The following is a 17,402-nucleotide window of genomic DNA, read 5'->3' as shown; positions in this document are numbered from 1 at the left end:
AACACTACGATTTGGCCCAGTTCCCTCCAAATTTTAAAGGAGAAATCCTTGGTGGACGAATCGGAGAGTATCTCACCGCTGTTTCCCTTTCCACCAAACGTAGAGAAGACCTTTGGCTCGAGAGTATTTTAAATGCCCCCATGTTGCAAAGACCGTACACATTTACAAACATTCATGCTTTCTCCAGAATTCGAACCAGGAAGCGACGGGCTTCCCGCCACCATGGTCAACCAATTTAGCAGGGCTAATCATTCAATATATTCATCCTGTTGAATGCAATTTTAGGAAGTAAAAATAACAAAATATGGAAAGGTAGGAAGTACAATTTACAAGAACGATTAAATTCAATTATAATTAATTAAAAAGAACGATTCAATTTAACATCAATCTGGTGTATGTGCATTTGTGAAAGAAGAAATTATAAATAGCAAATTATAACATAAAACTAATAGACATACAGTGGATACAAAAAGTATTTGAACACATACATTTTTGTTCACAATTTATAAGAAAATGCATTAAGAAATACAAAAATTGGCATTTAAAAAACATAATAAGCTTATTCATTTAAATTTATTACAAAAAATACAATAATATTAATAAAAAACATTTTTTGCAACAATATTAAAATATCTTATGCCAAAAAAGTATTTGCACACTCAACTCAACTTTAGCAAATTTGCATTTTTATGCTATTATTTGACAGTCATCCCGCAGTAAATAACATACGTAAGATGACTATAAAAGGAGGTGTTTTCGAAACGTTATCAGTTGATTGTCGATTTCAGATTGTAATGGCACCTAAGAAATCTTAATTGCCGATTTCGTTGCGAGAAAAAATTGTTTCTCTACGTGAAAATGGCCCAAGTTATCGAGAAATAGATAAAAAAGTAAATGTTTGCTTCTCTACTGTTCGGTATGTTATAAAACGTCATAAAGAAAGAGGATCTACATCAAATAACTTGCGTTCCGGACGCCCAAAGAAACTTTCACTGTAAATGAAGTGAAAAAATCATAAGAGAAGCATCGAAAAATCCATTTATTAGTGCAATTACTTTAGCCAATGATGTCGCTTCAACATCTGGAGTTCAAATCTGTGCCCAAAGTGTTCGAAATGTATTGCACGATGCACACATTTATGAGAGATCTCCAAGGTAAAAACTTCTCATAACTGAACGAAATAGACTGAAGAGACTTGAATTCGCTAAGAAATATATCAATAAGCCAATTGATTTCTAGAAAAATGTCATATTCTCCGACGAGAGTAAGTTCAATATCTTTAAATCAGATGGCAGGAAATTAGTTTGGAGAAAACCTTGTACTGCTTTTCATACCAAAAATATGTTACCTACAGTTAAACATGGAGGAGGTTCTGTTATGATTTTGGGATGCTTGGCTAGCAAAGGAGTTGGTAATTTGTGTTTCATTGATGGGAATATGACAGCTCGAACCTATATTGATGTGTTGCGAGATAACTTGCCACAAAGTGCAATAAAATTGGGTATCAGTAATTCATACTATTTTCAGCAAGACAATGATGCCAAGCACACTGCCGGGTATAACACGTATGTGGTTGCTTTATAATGTACCCAGAAAACTTGCCACTCCACCATTATCACCAGACTTAAATCCTTTGGAAAATTTTTGGAATTCTTTGGATTTAAAAATAAGAAAAAGGAAGATTTCAAGCAAATCTACCCTTAAACAAGCCCTTATTGAAGAGTGATCGAATACTGACGCTACTATTACAGAAAATTTAATTAAATCAATGCCAGCAAGATTACAAGCAGTAATAGATGCTAAAGGAATGCATACTAAATATTAGTTATTTGAAATTTGCTTATATATTTTATTTCTTTTGTATTCATGCAGGTGTGCAAATATTTTTTTGATACGAGGTATTTTAATTTTATTACAAAAGAGCATTGTTATTTATATTATTGTAATTTTTCTGTTTGTTTTGAATGATTAAACTTATTCTGATTTGGCAATACCAATTCTTTTATTTCTTAATGCTTCTTTTTATGAAATGCAAACAAAAATGTAGGTGTGCAAATACTTTTTTTACCCACAGTACAATCCACTATAAACGCTATCAATGCCAAAGGCAAGTAAATGTTTATAAAAGACGAGAGTTATATTTTATGGAATAATCACAGATTTTAATATAAAATTACTGCAGTATTTATCAGTGACCGAATGTATAACAACACTCAGCATCAGTAGCTCGTCACTAAGACTTTCCTGATAACGATATGTCAATCAACGGTTTATGAAGTTCTCCTTATATTGTCGAATATATGAGTAAGTTTCCCTTAGAAAAACATCCATGACATCTAAGGTCGACAGTGCTCTTCTATAATAAGCAACTCAAAGTTATTATTATTACTATAAAGCTAACAAATTAAGGAAACTGGCTTCAGTTACCTTATACCTTTATCCACTGATAAGATACGAAAACAAGTAATATAATTATTTATATTTTTTTAAGTGAATTCCTACTTACGTCAACAAAGAAAAATCTTATTTTAGTTACTTTTTATTAACATTATTAACATTTTTTCGTTTCTAATTTATGAAGTTGATGGTGGTTTATAATTTCTCATTCTACTTATCTCTTGTAATGCTTCATTATTGCAAGGAATCTTTCCAGTCACTTTCGAGCAGTCCAGTTCTTTAATTAATATTCCATCTAATGATTTCACACGACTCAAAGCGACATATGCTTGACCTGCTGCAAAGAGGTTTCGTCCTAGATATATTACTGTATAATCTACAGTGCTACCTTGCATTTTATGTACTGCTGTTGCCCATGATAGTCTGATATCTGATAGATAAGTAATACAAAAAGATAATAGTAACATAAAAGATGAATAGCATCCGCTTCATTCAACTTTGTAAAACTACAATTCTTTAATTCGATACACTTTAAAAAATCTTTAGAACTCTGTTGCCACTTATTTTTTGTTAAATACTACAATCCCATTTATCACACTCATGTACTATTATTTATAAGTTGTAATCAATTTTTACAGCACGTAAACGGTCATTATTTGTAAGTCTTATAATATATTTAAAAGCAGCATATCTTTAGTTCCGATAAACAGGAATAAATAAGTAGGAATTGACTTAAATATGTGAAAAAACTGTGTTAACATCGAGTGTCGTGCACTACAAGTTTAAAAAAATGTATTTGAACTTGAGTGGATGAATAAAACGTATTTTATTAACGACTGAAAATTTGAACAAGATATAGGAAGAGTGTGAGCTAATAGTAGGAATTTAAAAAAGTAGCAATACTCACCCCTCGTCTTCGCTTCCTGCTCATCATGTGTCGGCTGTCATCATCAGTACTCGATGCCCTACGAAAAGTATGAAAAGAAATAATAACGCTGATTAAAGGAAATATATTTTGTGACAGTAAAATAAAAAATTTTGAAACATGTAATTGTAGCGTAAAGAAAACACACATCAGCGGCTAAGCACTGAGCATTAGTATTGGGAGGAAATTGGTTTGGGATTCGAATCCCGGCGAACGGGCCGACTGCATTTGCCTTTTCGAGGTTTTTCCGAGTGTAACATGTATACGAGCCAGTGTCGCTTAGAAACTCCCCAAGAAAGCATCTCCTCCCTTAGACAGATAGTTCTCAAATGCTTTGCCATAACCAAGCAAACAGAACCAAACCGTAGCTTAAAGGATGAATAGCAAAAGGAAGCTCATAAATCATTATATTTAAGGATAATGACTTCTGAAATAACAGCGAATTTTTTAAAAGAATAATAAGTATATTAAACATTTTAGAAAAATACCAGAATAAAGTTAATATTTTTTAATTTTCTTTTTTCAAAAGATCGGCTACAAAATTTCGGTTTCTACTATGACTCGAACCCAGAATGTTTTATCATGCGAATGGGTTTGGTAACACTCCGATGTTTAAGCCGATAGTCAACTTTTATTATATCCTCCCCGAAGATTATAAGTAGGAATTAAAAGAAGCCTTTCTTTTGAAGGAATTCTCCTTAAATATGAACTCCATAACATTCTGAAAGTGCTTTCTTCGCATTCCATAAGGGAATACGCCAAAATGCAACACCAGTGGCTGGCACCATAAATCTACAAAGAGTTGTGCTTTACTCCGGCCCTGGTATTAACGTACTAAACTTGAAACCAGAATCTTTCTCTTGTGTATGAGTATGTTAATATAATATTATTGCAGACATTAGCCAGCTTTTCCGAATTTTTTCTACTTTGTACTCTTGAACGAATCTTTTCCGATTTCATTTTCCATAGTGTGCATCAATACATTGGGTACTGTCATTTGAGCAGTACCCAATGTATTGATGCACACTACGTCTTTCACAACTCAATTACAGTCACATATATTATACTTGATCTTAATCTCAAAAATTAAATCTGAAGATCTAAACTTTAAATCTTAAAACTGTAATTCTTTAAAGATTATAGGAACCAGAACAAGCATTTTTGAGAAGAAATACAGCAAGATTCAAGAAAGACTTCCATATTACTGTTTATCAGCTATAAAATGGTTCGTTTTCTGTTAGGGTTTAGGACTAAGAAATTAAATACTGTTAGGAATTTGAATGTTTATGCCTATCAAAATGTAAAATCTTTCTGATTTTCAAAGAACATTCAAATTTATAAATTACCAATAAACAAAACGCTGTTATTTACGTATGAAATTTAATAAGAAAGTAATGAATGAAGATTTTGCTAAATTTTACGTATTCGCATTACAGATCCTTCAAAGTACATTTAGGAGGCAACATATTGCCGAAAGAGCAGTTTTTACTTTTCGTAGCAGCAGTGCTAGTTGTACAATGAGATCACTTTTAAACGGCCCATCACAGCTTTTAAGGTATCACCTGCATTATCACTACAATGGCTTTTCGTGTGAAATTTTAGCTTTCAGAATAGAAAGAAACCAACAGAGCACGCCAATTCGATTTCTGGAGTTCCAACAGAAATTGTGGAATTAGACTAGTTGTCATACATAGTGATGTTGAATTATAAGCGTGTCAGCCGTTGAAACAATTTTCTATTAATATCCATTCTAAAACTTCTACAATTTTTAAAAGTTTAATGGGCACGACTTGTGAATCCCTCTTTAAAATTGATTTAGAACATGTCTTTACTTATGACTATAATACATTATAAGGTATTTCTCCCACTTTCTTAGCGTGCTTTCGTGGGGTAGAGGTTCTGCACGCTGGGCCGGTATTCCAGAGGCCCGTTGTTCGATTCCCGGCGAAGGCGGTTGCTAATTTTTCATCTCTCCGGCTTTATTAATTAACCTAATGTCTCTACAACATCAGTATGCAAAATTACTAGAATTTGCGAATTAAGTCTATTTTTGCGAAAAGCATTGAACCAAAAGTATTAATTATGCCACCGAAGAATTATGCAAATAATCAGAGTCAAATGCGTAAGCGTACACGCTCGAGTATGAGGAGCTATGTTTGTAAGAGGAGATATAAGCAAGGTGTTTTCAAAAATTTCCGTGCTCTTACTTCTTCACTACATTCGTCGTCTTTCTCGAAAGAGTTGGATGGTATGGGGCAAAACGAATAGCGCAAACGTATGGATGACGGAATGCGATGAAGAATTGTCGCTAGATTGGAGGTAGGGCAATCACAAGAGCAGGTGGTTAGACAGCTTAGTGCAAAACCCATTGTCGTCTGTAATCTGCGGAAATGATTTCAGGGCACTGGATCGATATCGAGAGGAGCTAGACGAAGTTGATCACGATCCACAGCAACGAAGAATCCACGAATGAAGAATTTTATTTATATTATTTGGCACTTCAAGCGCAACGACACAGGATTCCTACAGCTTCACAGCTCTCGCCTGAGTTGTAGTCGAGATTCAGCCTGGACATTGACTCTCAGCGTACCTGTCGCTGGAGAGAGCCAAAAACACGATACAATCCTTCCCTCATCAGGGAAAAGCACCATTAGGGAGGTGGAAATGTAATGGTTTGGGCGTGTGCGTTGGAAGTGTTCAGGAGTGTGCGTTAAAGGCTTCCTGATTGCAATGAGGTTAAGAGAGGAGATCTTAGAGCCCAATGTTCGACTTTTCAGGGGCGTAGTTGGTCTTGGACAACAACGCTCGTCTACATAGGCCAGCTGGTATCTAGAAAGTGCGGCAATGATTGATCAGTCTGATCTCCTGATCTTTAGCCTATGAAGTATGCCTGAGACCCTCTTAGGAGGGTAATTTCATCTCGCCGTCCTCTTCCGAGAACCATCTCGTCGTTGAAAGCTGCCTTGCTGCATAAAGTGGGATCGACTGCCATACAGACTCCTCAACTGCCTCCTGTTCAGCATGATGTTACGCTGTGTGACCTGTCTGGCTTTGAGAAGGGACAGTACGCCGTATTATACTCATTTTCAGTTAGATATAACAACATGGATTTCGGACATCCTTGCACTATGATCTTTACTGATAATCATGCGTTCATAAAACGACCTTTGATTGATATATCTCATATTCTGTCGAAAATGTATATTCATGATAAATTTCATTAAAATCTGTTCATTAGGTTTTCAGAAATTCGATATAATGTTCAAATATTATAATTTTTGCACACGAATGCATATGGTTAAACAGCGTTTAGTTTTATCGTTGACAGCGTATAATTTTTAGTTTAACTCCTTGCAAATTAAGAAATCAACCAATAGGTATTCTGTTTTATGCGTTCATTGAGATGTTGTAACATGTTAAGTAAACAAGAAAACTTCTTTTCCTATACCTGATAAGTAGCGAAAAATAAAAATGATTTACAAGTAAATTATTTTAAAATATACCTAGTTCAAAACCGAAAACGTTATTATTTTTGCATTTGGAGTCTACCTTATAGGCAAAATTTGATTTAAATGAGAACTTGATCATCCAACATCAAAACGAAATTCAAGTTCTTTCTAAACAGGAAAATACTACAATCAAACATAAGTCCTGCATTTTACGCATCTTAATGAATACAGTTTTCTGCACAAACATGTTATCATAACAACGGAACAAAAATACACCAAAGAACTGTCTAGATAAGAAACTCTTCTAGAATACACAATTAAGTCAAATAAATACGCCTCTTCTTACACGTTTGCCGCTTCAAGGGATTTTGGACAACTTTTAGCCTCAGGACTTTCTCTGTGGTCATCTGATTACTTCGCAAAAAATAACCTAGAAAAATATGGAACTAGATTTATTGCTGGTAACCCCACATGGATGTTATGGATGTTGCAGCTACTAGAGCATTAAATAGAGCAGACGATTGTTAGAGACGGCGTTTCGGTAATATATACATCATCAAAATCCTGTCAATTTTAGCAGTAAGGGAAGTTTTCTGAAGGATTGCTCACTTACATTATTGTAATGACACCTTTAATTAAAAAGGATTTGAAAATACGTGAACATTTTAGGTTTTGGAATCGAGAATATTTAGAATTGATCCCAGCTCCAATTTGAATCTTGAACAAACGTTAACTTCATTTCATTTGAAAATCAGACAATATGAAAAGTAGTTAATTCAGATTGCAGTATATTTGCTGGAGAAAGGAATCTTCATTATAGCAGTATAGTATATTCAGACTAGTTCTATTCATATTTCAAATAACACAAATAATTAAATCCATAATTCCCCTTTAATTTATTAATTATATGGAGGACATAAAAATATATATGATTGATATGACTAAATTAAATTATAGATATTTTAAGAAAAAGATATGTGCCTAAACAAAATTTTATGACCCCAAAAATACTATGTTTATATGCAGAAATCTAAGAAAAGAGAAAAAGGTTTCCATAAATCGCAGCTCATAAATGAAATACACAAATATATATTCTCTCATGACTGTTTTTAAAAAATTATCGGCATATGAAACTATGCCAAAATTTCGCATCTTTTTGGTGTTTTCATGATGTCATAGAACTTAGGGCACAGGGATGAGAAAATCTATCAAGGGGTGATAGTTAGTGTATTACGTTATTACTTCGAACTCTTTTATGCTCTCACTTAAAAAGAGAAGCAGATAATTAAAACCGACGTCTCAAAATTCGCAGAAATATAAATAGCCATTAATTCGCATTAAAAGAGATATATTAAAAAAAGGTGAATTGTCTAATTAAATATAGGATGAAAAGATCTAAACGAATAAAATTACACGCGATAAATACACTCGTGTATAAAATTAAGAGAATTTGCATATTATGTCTATTTTTACGAAAAGTACTAAACTAAAGGTACTAATTCTGTCAAAGAACTATGAAAAGATTCAGCGTCGAATATATAAGCGTACACGTGCATGTCTGCGGACTCGTAATTGTGGAGGGGGATATAAGGCGCCGAGGATTTGTGTGCTTGTACTCCTTCACAACATTCGCCGTGTTTCTCCCAAAAATTTTATAAAACATCAGTAAAATGAGTAGCAACGAACGTGTCGATGACGGAATGAGATGGAGAATTGTAGATAGACTAAAGGCAGGCCAATAACAAGGTGGGTACAGAGCTTAACATGACGCCCATGCCATCTGCAGTCTGTGAAAATATTTTCACGACACTGGATTCGTATCGAGAAGACCTGGACAAGATCGACCAAGATAAACAATGAAGAATGAGAATTATTATTTGGCCCTTACAGCGCAGCAACACAGGACTACTATAGTTCACAGCTTTTACGTGAGCTACTTGCTGTTACTGGAACATAAGTTTCACGGTCTCCAGTTGACAGAAGATTTCATAAAACAGGGCTATATGCCAGAAAACTCGATGTCTGCGTCCTGCTCCCAGCAGCACACAAAGAGCACGTGTACCATGGTGTAACAACAAGCCAGACTTCGTATCACAGTGCTTTTTACCCTGAGATACTGCTTTTTACACTGTCGAAATTCAGCCTGGACACTGATTCTTAGGGTACCTGTAGCTGAAGAAAGACTGAAACACTATACTATCCCTTCCTCATCAGGGAAAAGGGATCAGTGTGGTGGTGGAGGTGTAATAGTTTCGGCAGGCATTATGTTGGACGGCCGCACATCACTGCGTGTTTGACAAAGGCTCCCTGACTGCTATGAGGTACACATAGAAGAGATCTTAGAGCCTAATGTTTGACTTTCAGGGGCACGGTTGGTCCTGGGTTCAGTTGGTCGAATCATGGACAGTTAGGATATTCGCAGCATGGATTGGCTAGCCAGATCTCTTAACCGTAATCCTATACAGCATGTCTGGGATGCTCTTGAGAGGACAATTTCATTTCATCATCCCCCTCCGAGAACATCCTGGAGTTGAAAACTTCCTTCTGGTAGAAGCGGAATCGACTGACACAAGGACTCTTCAAATGTCTCCACTCCAGCATGCCGTCACGCTGCGCGACCTGTCTGGCTGCGAGAGAGGACCATACCCCATATTAGATTCATTTTTAGTTCAATATCACAACTTGGATTTGGACATCCATGATCGTTACTGATAATCATGCGCACATAAAATGACTTTTGATTGATATATCTCTTTCTGTGTCATAAATGTATATTCGTGCTAAATTTCATTAAAATCTGTCAACTAGTTTTCAGAATTTCAATATAATATGCAAATTCTCTTTATTTTGCACACGAGTATTGTGAAAACGTTTCCAACATTCAACGCAGAATTAAAGTATCATATACTGATATTGTATTTAAATAACATGTAATGTGTATCCATACATTATCTGTTACGGAAACACAATACACGGAAGATTAGGATTAAAGGGTATTTAATATCTAAACAAAAAAAGAAACGGAACTCAATAAATAAGAACTTTGAAATTATTCAACAGATTAAAATTTATATCTTTTCATGAAACTGACAATATATACATATATTACCTTGAAAAGTGATTTATAAAATACCGCAAGTTCAGCTTTTTAAAAAAGACATATATTAATTAACAGTATTATCTATTATTTTAGAGCTAAGACATTCACTTTAGCATTATTATGAAATACCGACTTTTCAGCCTTCATATAATTTCTACTTTTCTTCTTTTTTACTAATATAATTTCTACAGTAAAATATCTTTATACATTTATTATTCGAAACACATAGTAGAAATATTTAATTCCATTCTTATGACGTTAGGTAATTCTAAAAGTAAAGTATACCCTTACAGTAAACTCCCTGTAAAGGAAAGGCGCCTGACTACTCTGTTTTATTACCTTAATAGAGTTTAGTTTTCTTTAGTAGCATAAACTAGCATCGGACTCCTAACAGACTTAGAGCGAATTACCTCTTCATCTAGAAAGAACTACAGAGTCTTGTAAAGGTTTAAAATCACCTTTTTATTAAATCAGAACTTTAAAATAAACTGGTGGTTAACTAAACAACCACCACTTGTCGTGTTGAAATTTAAAGTAACAGGTACAGATAGAAGCTAGGGCCAGCACCTCTGTAGTCTACAGCTAATTGAGATATTGCTAAACTTAGCTAACTTCCCTAAATTTAAAACTAAGCTTAGTAGTCAAGGACTACACATTTGATTTCATGCGAAGTTGGCTCAAAACTTCTCACTGGCGTAACAATTCAATGTCGGCAACAACAAAGCAAAGCTGAAGAATTGCGATCTAATCAGAACTACGGAAACTGAAATATAGAAGCATAACTCTGGGGTTATAATTCAAAACCTTCTTAAACTAAATTCGCATTTTGGTGAAAAGGCGGAACGAATAAGTGATAGTAAAGCTCTAAACCTTAATAACTGGTTAATTAAAATACGAAGTGACTTTACAGTCTATTTCAGGAAATTTTACACGAAATGAAATGTATACAGTACTATAAACTCAGTTGTATATAGTAGACTTCAGACACAACTGTTTTTAATACGATGCAATTTACCAATAAAGTGCTGTAATATTTTTATATAGCTTTCGCAGAAAATATGTAAATTATTAAAATATTATTGTCGAAGACCAGACGTAAAATAAACCAAGGAAACTAGCAACTATGTACGACATTATGGAATGTTTAACACAGGTAAAACGAATAGTCAGTTACTCTTTAATAACCCCCCAAAATCATACAAATAGTTCATGGGAAAATTACTACAAAATAGCTCATTTGAAGAGGAAAATGATGCTTAGAGTTTATATGATTCAAGGGAAGATAAATTTTATCTTGGTGATTTTAATGAGCCTGAAGAAACGGAAATAGACAATTCTTGCTAGAATGTGAATATATTTATACTAAGATCTTAACGAAAAGGTGTAACTGCCCATTATGTAATCAAATATAAAAAAATGTTGGATTTCTCTATACGGTGTATAGGAAATCAGTTTCTAAGAGGAAAATACTTTCTATAATCACATTTTTTAAAAGAAAGTATTATCTTTAGTCATTTGTTTTTCCTGAAAACATTGATAAAAGTGTAATTAAAAGAGAAAGTATAAAACTGTACCGTAAAGATTATATCAATTATATTTAAAGGAACCTTAATTACTGCTGCAACTATAAATATCTAAAACCTTTTACATCTTTTTTTAATAGTGTTATGCTAATAAATTTACAATCATAATTAAATTAAAATATAGAATTTCTTTTATACCGTTTTCGTGCAATTTGAGTATGAGTATGAGTATTTAATTATGGCAAAGCACACGAGGGCTATCTGCCTAAGGGAAGGAATGCCTTCGTGAAGGACTTTCTAAGGGAAACTGGCTCGTATACACGTTACACATGGGGAAAACCACGAAAACACCCACGCAGCCAGCCCGTTCGCGGGATTCGAACCTCGGACCGAACTACCAGTGTTCAGCGACTTTACCGCTCGGCCGCTGGTGGGCGCAATTTAAGTAAAGCGCGTTAACAGTTCTGTCTGCATTTGCTTAAAATTTAATGCAGTAGTTCTTTGCTTAAACAGGGTTAAAAAAACCTAACATTAAGCTCCAAAACGAGCTGTAGTTGATTTTTTAATTAACCTTTTCTTTCATCTTCTCATCATGTGTAACGTGCATACAAACTGATTTCTCTTACAAAGTCCTCCATGAAGGCATTCTTTCCCTTAGGCGGATATCCCTCGCGTGCTTTTCCGTAGTTAAGCAAACCTCATCTTCTCATCATTAGAAAGTAATTACACATTCAAAATGTTAAAAAAAGCTCGCAGTGATGAAATCTCTGTCCAGAAGCTAACGTTTGAGGTGAAATTATGTTGATTATATATTGGGCTAAACCAAACGATTTATAGAAAATAAATAAAATACCAAAAATAAAAGCATCGCAGATTTCTTTCAATAATGAAATATCTTGCTGTATAACCTGACTGAATTTTTGCCAATCAGTGAAGAAATTCGTCATCCACAAATGTTGACAGTATTCTAAAACATGGTTACTTACAGTTTCTTATGGAATCTTAGAATTTTTTTTAGATGCACGCGTTTCAAATGCTACATTTCCTAGTAATTTTCTAGTTTCCTAGTAAATATTTCTGCACTTAATTTACAGTACGTTAAAATTCTTTCGTTTGTTTCACCAATTCCAAGTATAACTGAAATGAAAATCAGGTTTTAACTATTGTTTTAGATGCACATGTTTCCTTTAATTAAAAAAAATAAAAAGTTCAGAGTGGATATTTCACATTTACATTCACGTTTTATTAAAAATGCAAAAAAGGATTATTGTCAAAATGGTGCAAAGAAAAATAATCTATGTCAGTTTTTTGTGAAAATGAACAGGTTATTCAATAAAACAGCACACGTTATTTAATAAAACATGATAACCGAAATTTGTTCGGATAAATGAGACACTACTTTCATTGTCAAAAGCCAGAACAGGGTTGAAATTGCGAAAGATTTCTGCATTCAAGTATCTACGCAGAATAAAGAAGAATTCCATCATAAAAATTCTTAAAATTCAATTTTGGATTTCGCTCAGTTTTTATTTTTTGTTTAAAGTTATTACAAAATTAATTTTATTTAAAAAATATAAATTAATTAATAAACATTACATTTGAAAAGAAAGATTTTGTATAAATATTTGGAAATAAATATTTTGTAAGAAAAACATTTCGTATATTTTTCTTCCTTGCAAATTACAGCCACAATTCTTCATTTAGTAATAAATAGTTTCAACATCTCAGCTCTTACACGTTAATACACTAATGCGAACTTCTATAAGTATCCTTAAGCCAAATAAAATTAGAAAAAAATCCGCTTTTTATATTATTGTATATTAAATTTTCCAATTAATTTAATACTTTATATTAAACTTCATAATCTTGTATACAACTGAAAATGCAGATTTCCTTTTAACGCAAGTCACTAAATAATTTCTCATTCAAAAGGCGCGAAAATTAAAATAAATATTAATAAATCAGAGGATACATACATTTAAAAAATAAATGATAAAAATTTAATTTTGAAATACTTTCTTATCTTTATTTATTTAAAGATAAAAAATTTTTTAAGAATTATTTCTATCAAACTCTTAAGAATTAAGAATTATTTCTATCAATTTCAAAATAAATAAATAAGTAAAACAAAACTATTTTTACCGCCCTTATTTTAAAATTAAAAAGTTTTAAATAAATGAATTAATAATTACAAAAAATAAACAAAGCTAAATCTTTAATAAATAAATCTTACCCTTTGGACTCCGAGAAACTGTAGCCCTTCGAATCATCGGTAAAAACATCATCACAGTCTGATTCTATGTCACTCATGTCGAAACCAAAATTTATGAATGTGTCGGACTTCCTTCAGCTAAGGATGAACAGCGAGTGAGTGAGTGAAGCTATTCAGCGTTACGTCAAAGAAAAGCCGCCACGCGAGTGGCAAACGAGCGGTATAACTGGTCCACTCCGATAACCGTGCGTTAATTTTGAACCGACACTTTCCCACGGCATCGGAGTTTTGGAAGCTGCAATGAAAAAATAAAAAAGAACACCCACTCTCCAATACGCTAGTTTCTTTTTCTATGGTTACCGAAAATCCGAACACACTCGAGCGTGATAGTCGCCAAATGAACGTCGCCAATCTAAGAAACGTATATAAATCGCCAAACTGTTTCATTTTTGTCAGCTTTTTTTATACTTAAAATATACACGTTTCTACGTCGCATGTAAATCAACAGGAAATCAAAATACATATTTTTATCCTTTCCTATAAGATATATTATTATTCCGCAATTCAAAAACGTTCTGGAATTCATGATATTAAAATTTGTAAGCGCAAAAGTCAGCACCCTTATTAATTTTCATAAGGAAAAAACCCGTTAATTGTTACTTTAACATACGAAGAAGACCCAAACGAATATCCGAAAAAAGTGTGTACTCTTTCTAACATCGTTAAGGCTCTGTTAACAGTAGGAAATCTGTCTCGGCAAAAATCAATTATAAAATCCATTAACATATCTGTAGCAATAATGAACAAAATACGCTAGGATCCAAACGTTAAGCGCACGACGAGTTAAAATTATAATTAAAAAAATTAAAATCTGAAAAGGTTTCAGATTTTAAATTACTTTCAAAAAGTCGTTTTTATAACTTGTGTGTCCCCTTTATTTATTAAATATCATGTTCTTCCCACTTAAACCATAAAATTCAGTTCAACAGCAATGTCGCAAAATAATGTTAAAATGAGCCTACCTTTAAAATTTCCGATACACAGTTCCGCGCGCTGAAGATAAAAAGGTTCCCCCCCCCCCTCGTAGAGTGTTGCCGTTGCTCGCTTTTAAATCGTTGAGTTTATTAATCAAAAATTCGTTAAAGTTTTACTAAATAGGAAATCGAACATAAAACAAATTCCAAATTTGGGCTTTCAGATGCCCATATTCGCAGTAGTAATGCGTCTTTCAAAATTGGATGGCTCTAGGTACCGTTGTTTTATCACAATGCGAGAAATATACATACATTTATGCAGATTTTTCATTATTTAATTTCTTCAAATATAATGCAGGACTCTAACATTTGGTGGCAACAGTTTGAAAAGTGAAACGGACATTTATAGTGATTCAATGTAAAATCGCAAAACGAAAACAATAGTCCTTCAGGGACAAAGCCCCTTTGGACGAAAAAGAGTAAAAAAAGTCTGAAAGCTTTTTGATTTTATATTACGTTTAAAGGGGCGTTTTCTTTTTAACGTTTTGTGTGTTACTTTTATTTTTAAATATCCCGTTTCTGGCACTTAAAACATAAAATTCAATTCAGCAGCAATATCTCAAAATAATTTTAAAATAAGCATATCTTTAGAATTTCTGATACACAGTGTCGCGTGCTGGAGATAAAAATGCTTTTCTTTCGTGCAGTGTTGCCATTGCTCGCTTTGAAATCGTTGAGCTTCTTAATCAGAAATTCGTTAAACCTCAATCCCATTATGTTTCGGCTACGGAGGATTTGACGTTGAAAGGGACAATTCTCAGAACCCGCACAATTCCAGGAAACCCACGTAGCTAGGCTACCATTTTCACTTACTACAAGACTTAAACGCCAAACTCTAATCGATTATAGCACAGATTGGATTCACGTGATGCTTCAGAAGCAGAACTTTCGTTTGATTGGTTGTCTCTACCCGGGACAGAGGTCCAGCCGAGACATTTTCGGTGAGGTTTGAAAAAATTCCGCATAGCCGCGGGTAGGCGGGACTTCCTTAGCTAGGCGGGACTTCGCTTCAGGCGGGGCTCTTTTTTCTAGGAATCCTCTCGTTTAAACCAGTGCTACTAGAATCTCGTTTCTCAGGAAAGTCCCGTCTAGTAGGGATTGTAGCCGTGTGTGATACCCTCTTTAAAGTTATACAAAACATCAGATAGATAGAAAAACAAATTCCAAATTCCTTGTCCGGGCTTTCAGATACCCATATTCTAGTAGAGGACAAACTATTGAAAATTTGATGTGTCTAGGTACCGTTGTTTTTTCGCAGCGCGAGAGACATACATACATTCATGCAGATTCTTCATTATTTAATTTCTTAAAATATAATGCGGGACTCTAATATTTGGTTGAAACAATTTGAAAAGTGAAACAACATTTATAGTGAACCAACACGAAGTGCCAAAACTAAATTAATAGCCCTTCTGAGCTAACGCCCTTTACGCCCAAAGAGTGCCCAAATTTATATTACGCCGAAAGAGCCTTTTTTGGGAGGGGCTTAATGGAGGATTTTAAACGGGATGTGAAAAGTAATACAGGCATTCAAAGTCATTGGACGCAAAATACCGTTAGAAGTTGTAACGTCTTTGCGTTACCACGCTACCAAAATAATACCAGTAAGAAATGTAAAGAAGTCTGTTGTTTGTTGTTTTAGAAAGGGGACGTGTATGTTGGCTTAATAGGACTTCATGCCATTAATGCCATTTTTGTCCTTCTGATTTGCCTCGTAACGTTGGCAAAGAGTGCTGAGGTGGATGAGCGAATCCTCTTTTGCTAAAATCCCCTATTCCGCTCTGTGCGGTGATGATTTTACGATCGTAAATGAGAAAAGAGTCACAACGACCTTGAAGTGCCTATTTTAGAGTAATAGGTTATAGAAATAGTAGGCTGGTTGAGTGTCCGTTTGATTTAGAATAAAGCGCTCGAAGGCTACTCATCTTAAGAGAGATGACTTTGTGCACGACTTTCTAAAGACAGGTAATTTCTATTAACATTACACGGGGAGAAAATAACGAAAATTGATGCAGCCAATCAGGTTAAAGCTGCATATGCTAAGTAAAGCTGCATATGCTAAGTAAAGCTGCATATGCGTAAATATGCAATTGATTTCGACGAAATTTCAGTCTGTCACATCAAATTTTCAATAGTTTGTCCTCCATTAGAATATGGGGATCTGGAAGCCCGGACGAGGAATTTGGAATTTGTTTTTCTATCTATCTGATGTTTTGTATAACTTTAAAGAGGGTATCACACACGGCTACAATCCCTACTAGACGGGACTTTCCTGAGAAACGAGATTCTAGTAGCACTGGTTTAAACGAAAGGGATTCCTAGAAAAAAGAGCCCCGTCTGAAGCGAAGTCCCGCCTAGCTAAGGAAAGTCCCGCCTACCCGCGGCTATGAGGGATTTTTTCAAACCTCACCGAAAATGTCTCGACTGGACCTCTGTCCCGGGTAGAGACAACCAATCAAACGAAGTTCTGCTTCTGAAGCATCACGTGAATCCAATCTGTGCTGTAATCGATTAGAGTTTGGCATTTAAGTCTTGTAGTAAGTGAAAATGGTAGCCTAGCTACGTGGGTTTCCTGGAATTGTGCGGTTAAAGTTGCTTCGTTTCGATTGGTTCTTTCCTACACCAGCTAAAGTTGGCATGAAGTTGGAGAGGTAGAACAATTAGAAATAAAAGTCCTTACACCAGGTTCCGTGACTTGCCTAGTAACGGTTCCGTTTCTAGGTAAGTCACGGAGGTGCTTTTTTTTTTAATTTTGCCCAGTA

General features: G+C 34.3%; 1 protein-coding gene across 1 annotated transcript in view; it reads right to left on the bottom strand.

Annotated features, from left to right (window-relative positions):
* LOC118191011 (hairy/enhancer-of-split related with YRPW motif protein 1-like) overlaps positions 1-13,914 on the bottom strand; it is a 33,842-nt gene extending 19,928 nt beyond the window's left edge. Inside the window, exons 1-2 of the mRNA XM_035361805.2 lie at positions 13,628-13,914; positions 3,305-3,362 (exon numbers count right to left, since the gene is read on the bottom strand). Coding sequence (XP_035217696.1) covers positions 3,305-3,362; positions 13,628-13,704 — 135 coding nt within the window. The 5' untranslated portion in view covers positions 13,705-13,914. The remainder of the gene's footprint in view (positions 1-3,304; positions 3,363-13,627) is intronic.
* Positions 13,915-17,402: the final 3,488 nt, after the last annotated feature.

The sequence above is a fragment of the Stegodyphus dumicola genome, chromosome 4 (genome assembly GCF_044657685.1).
Source record: "Stegodyphus dumicola isolate Sdum_Otavi_A_Nest chromosome 4, ASM4465768v1".
NCBI classification, from domain to species: Eukaryota; Metazoa; Arthropoda; class Arachnida; order Araneae; family Eresidae; genus Stegodyphus; species Stegodyphus dumicola.
Note: the sequence above shows the minus strand (reverse complement) of the source record. Positions and strands in the feature narration are given on the sequence as shown.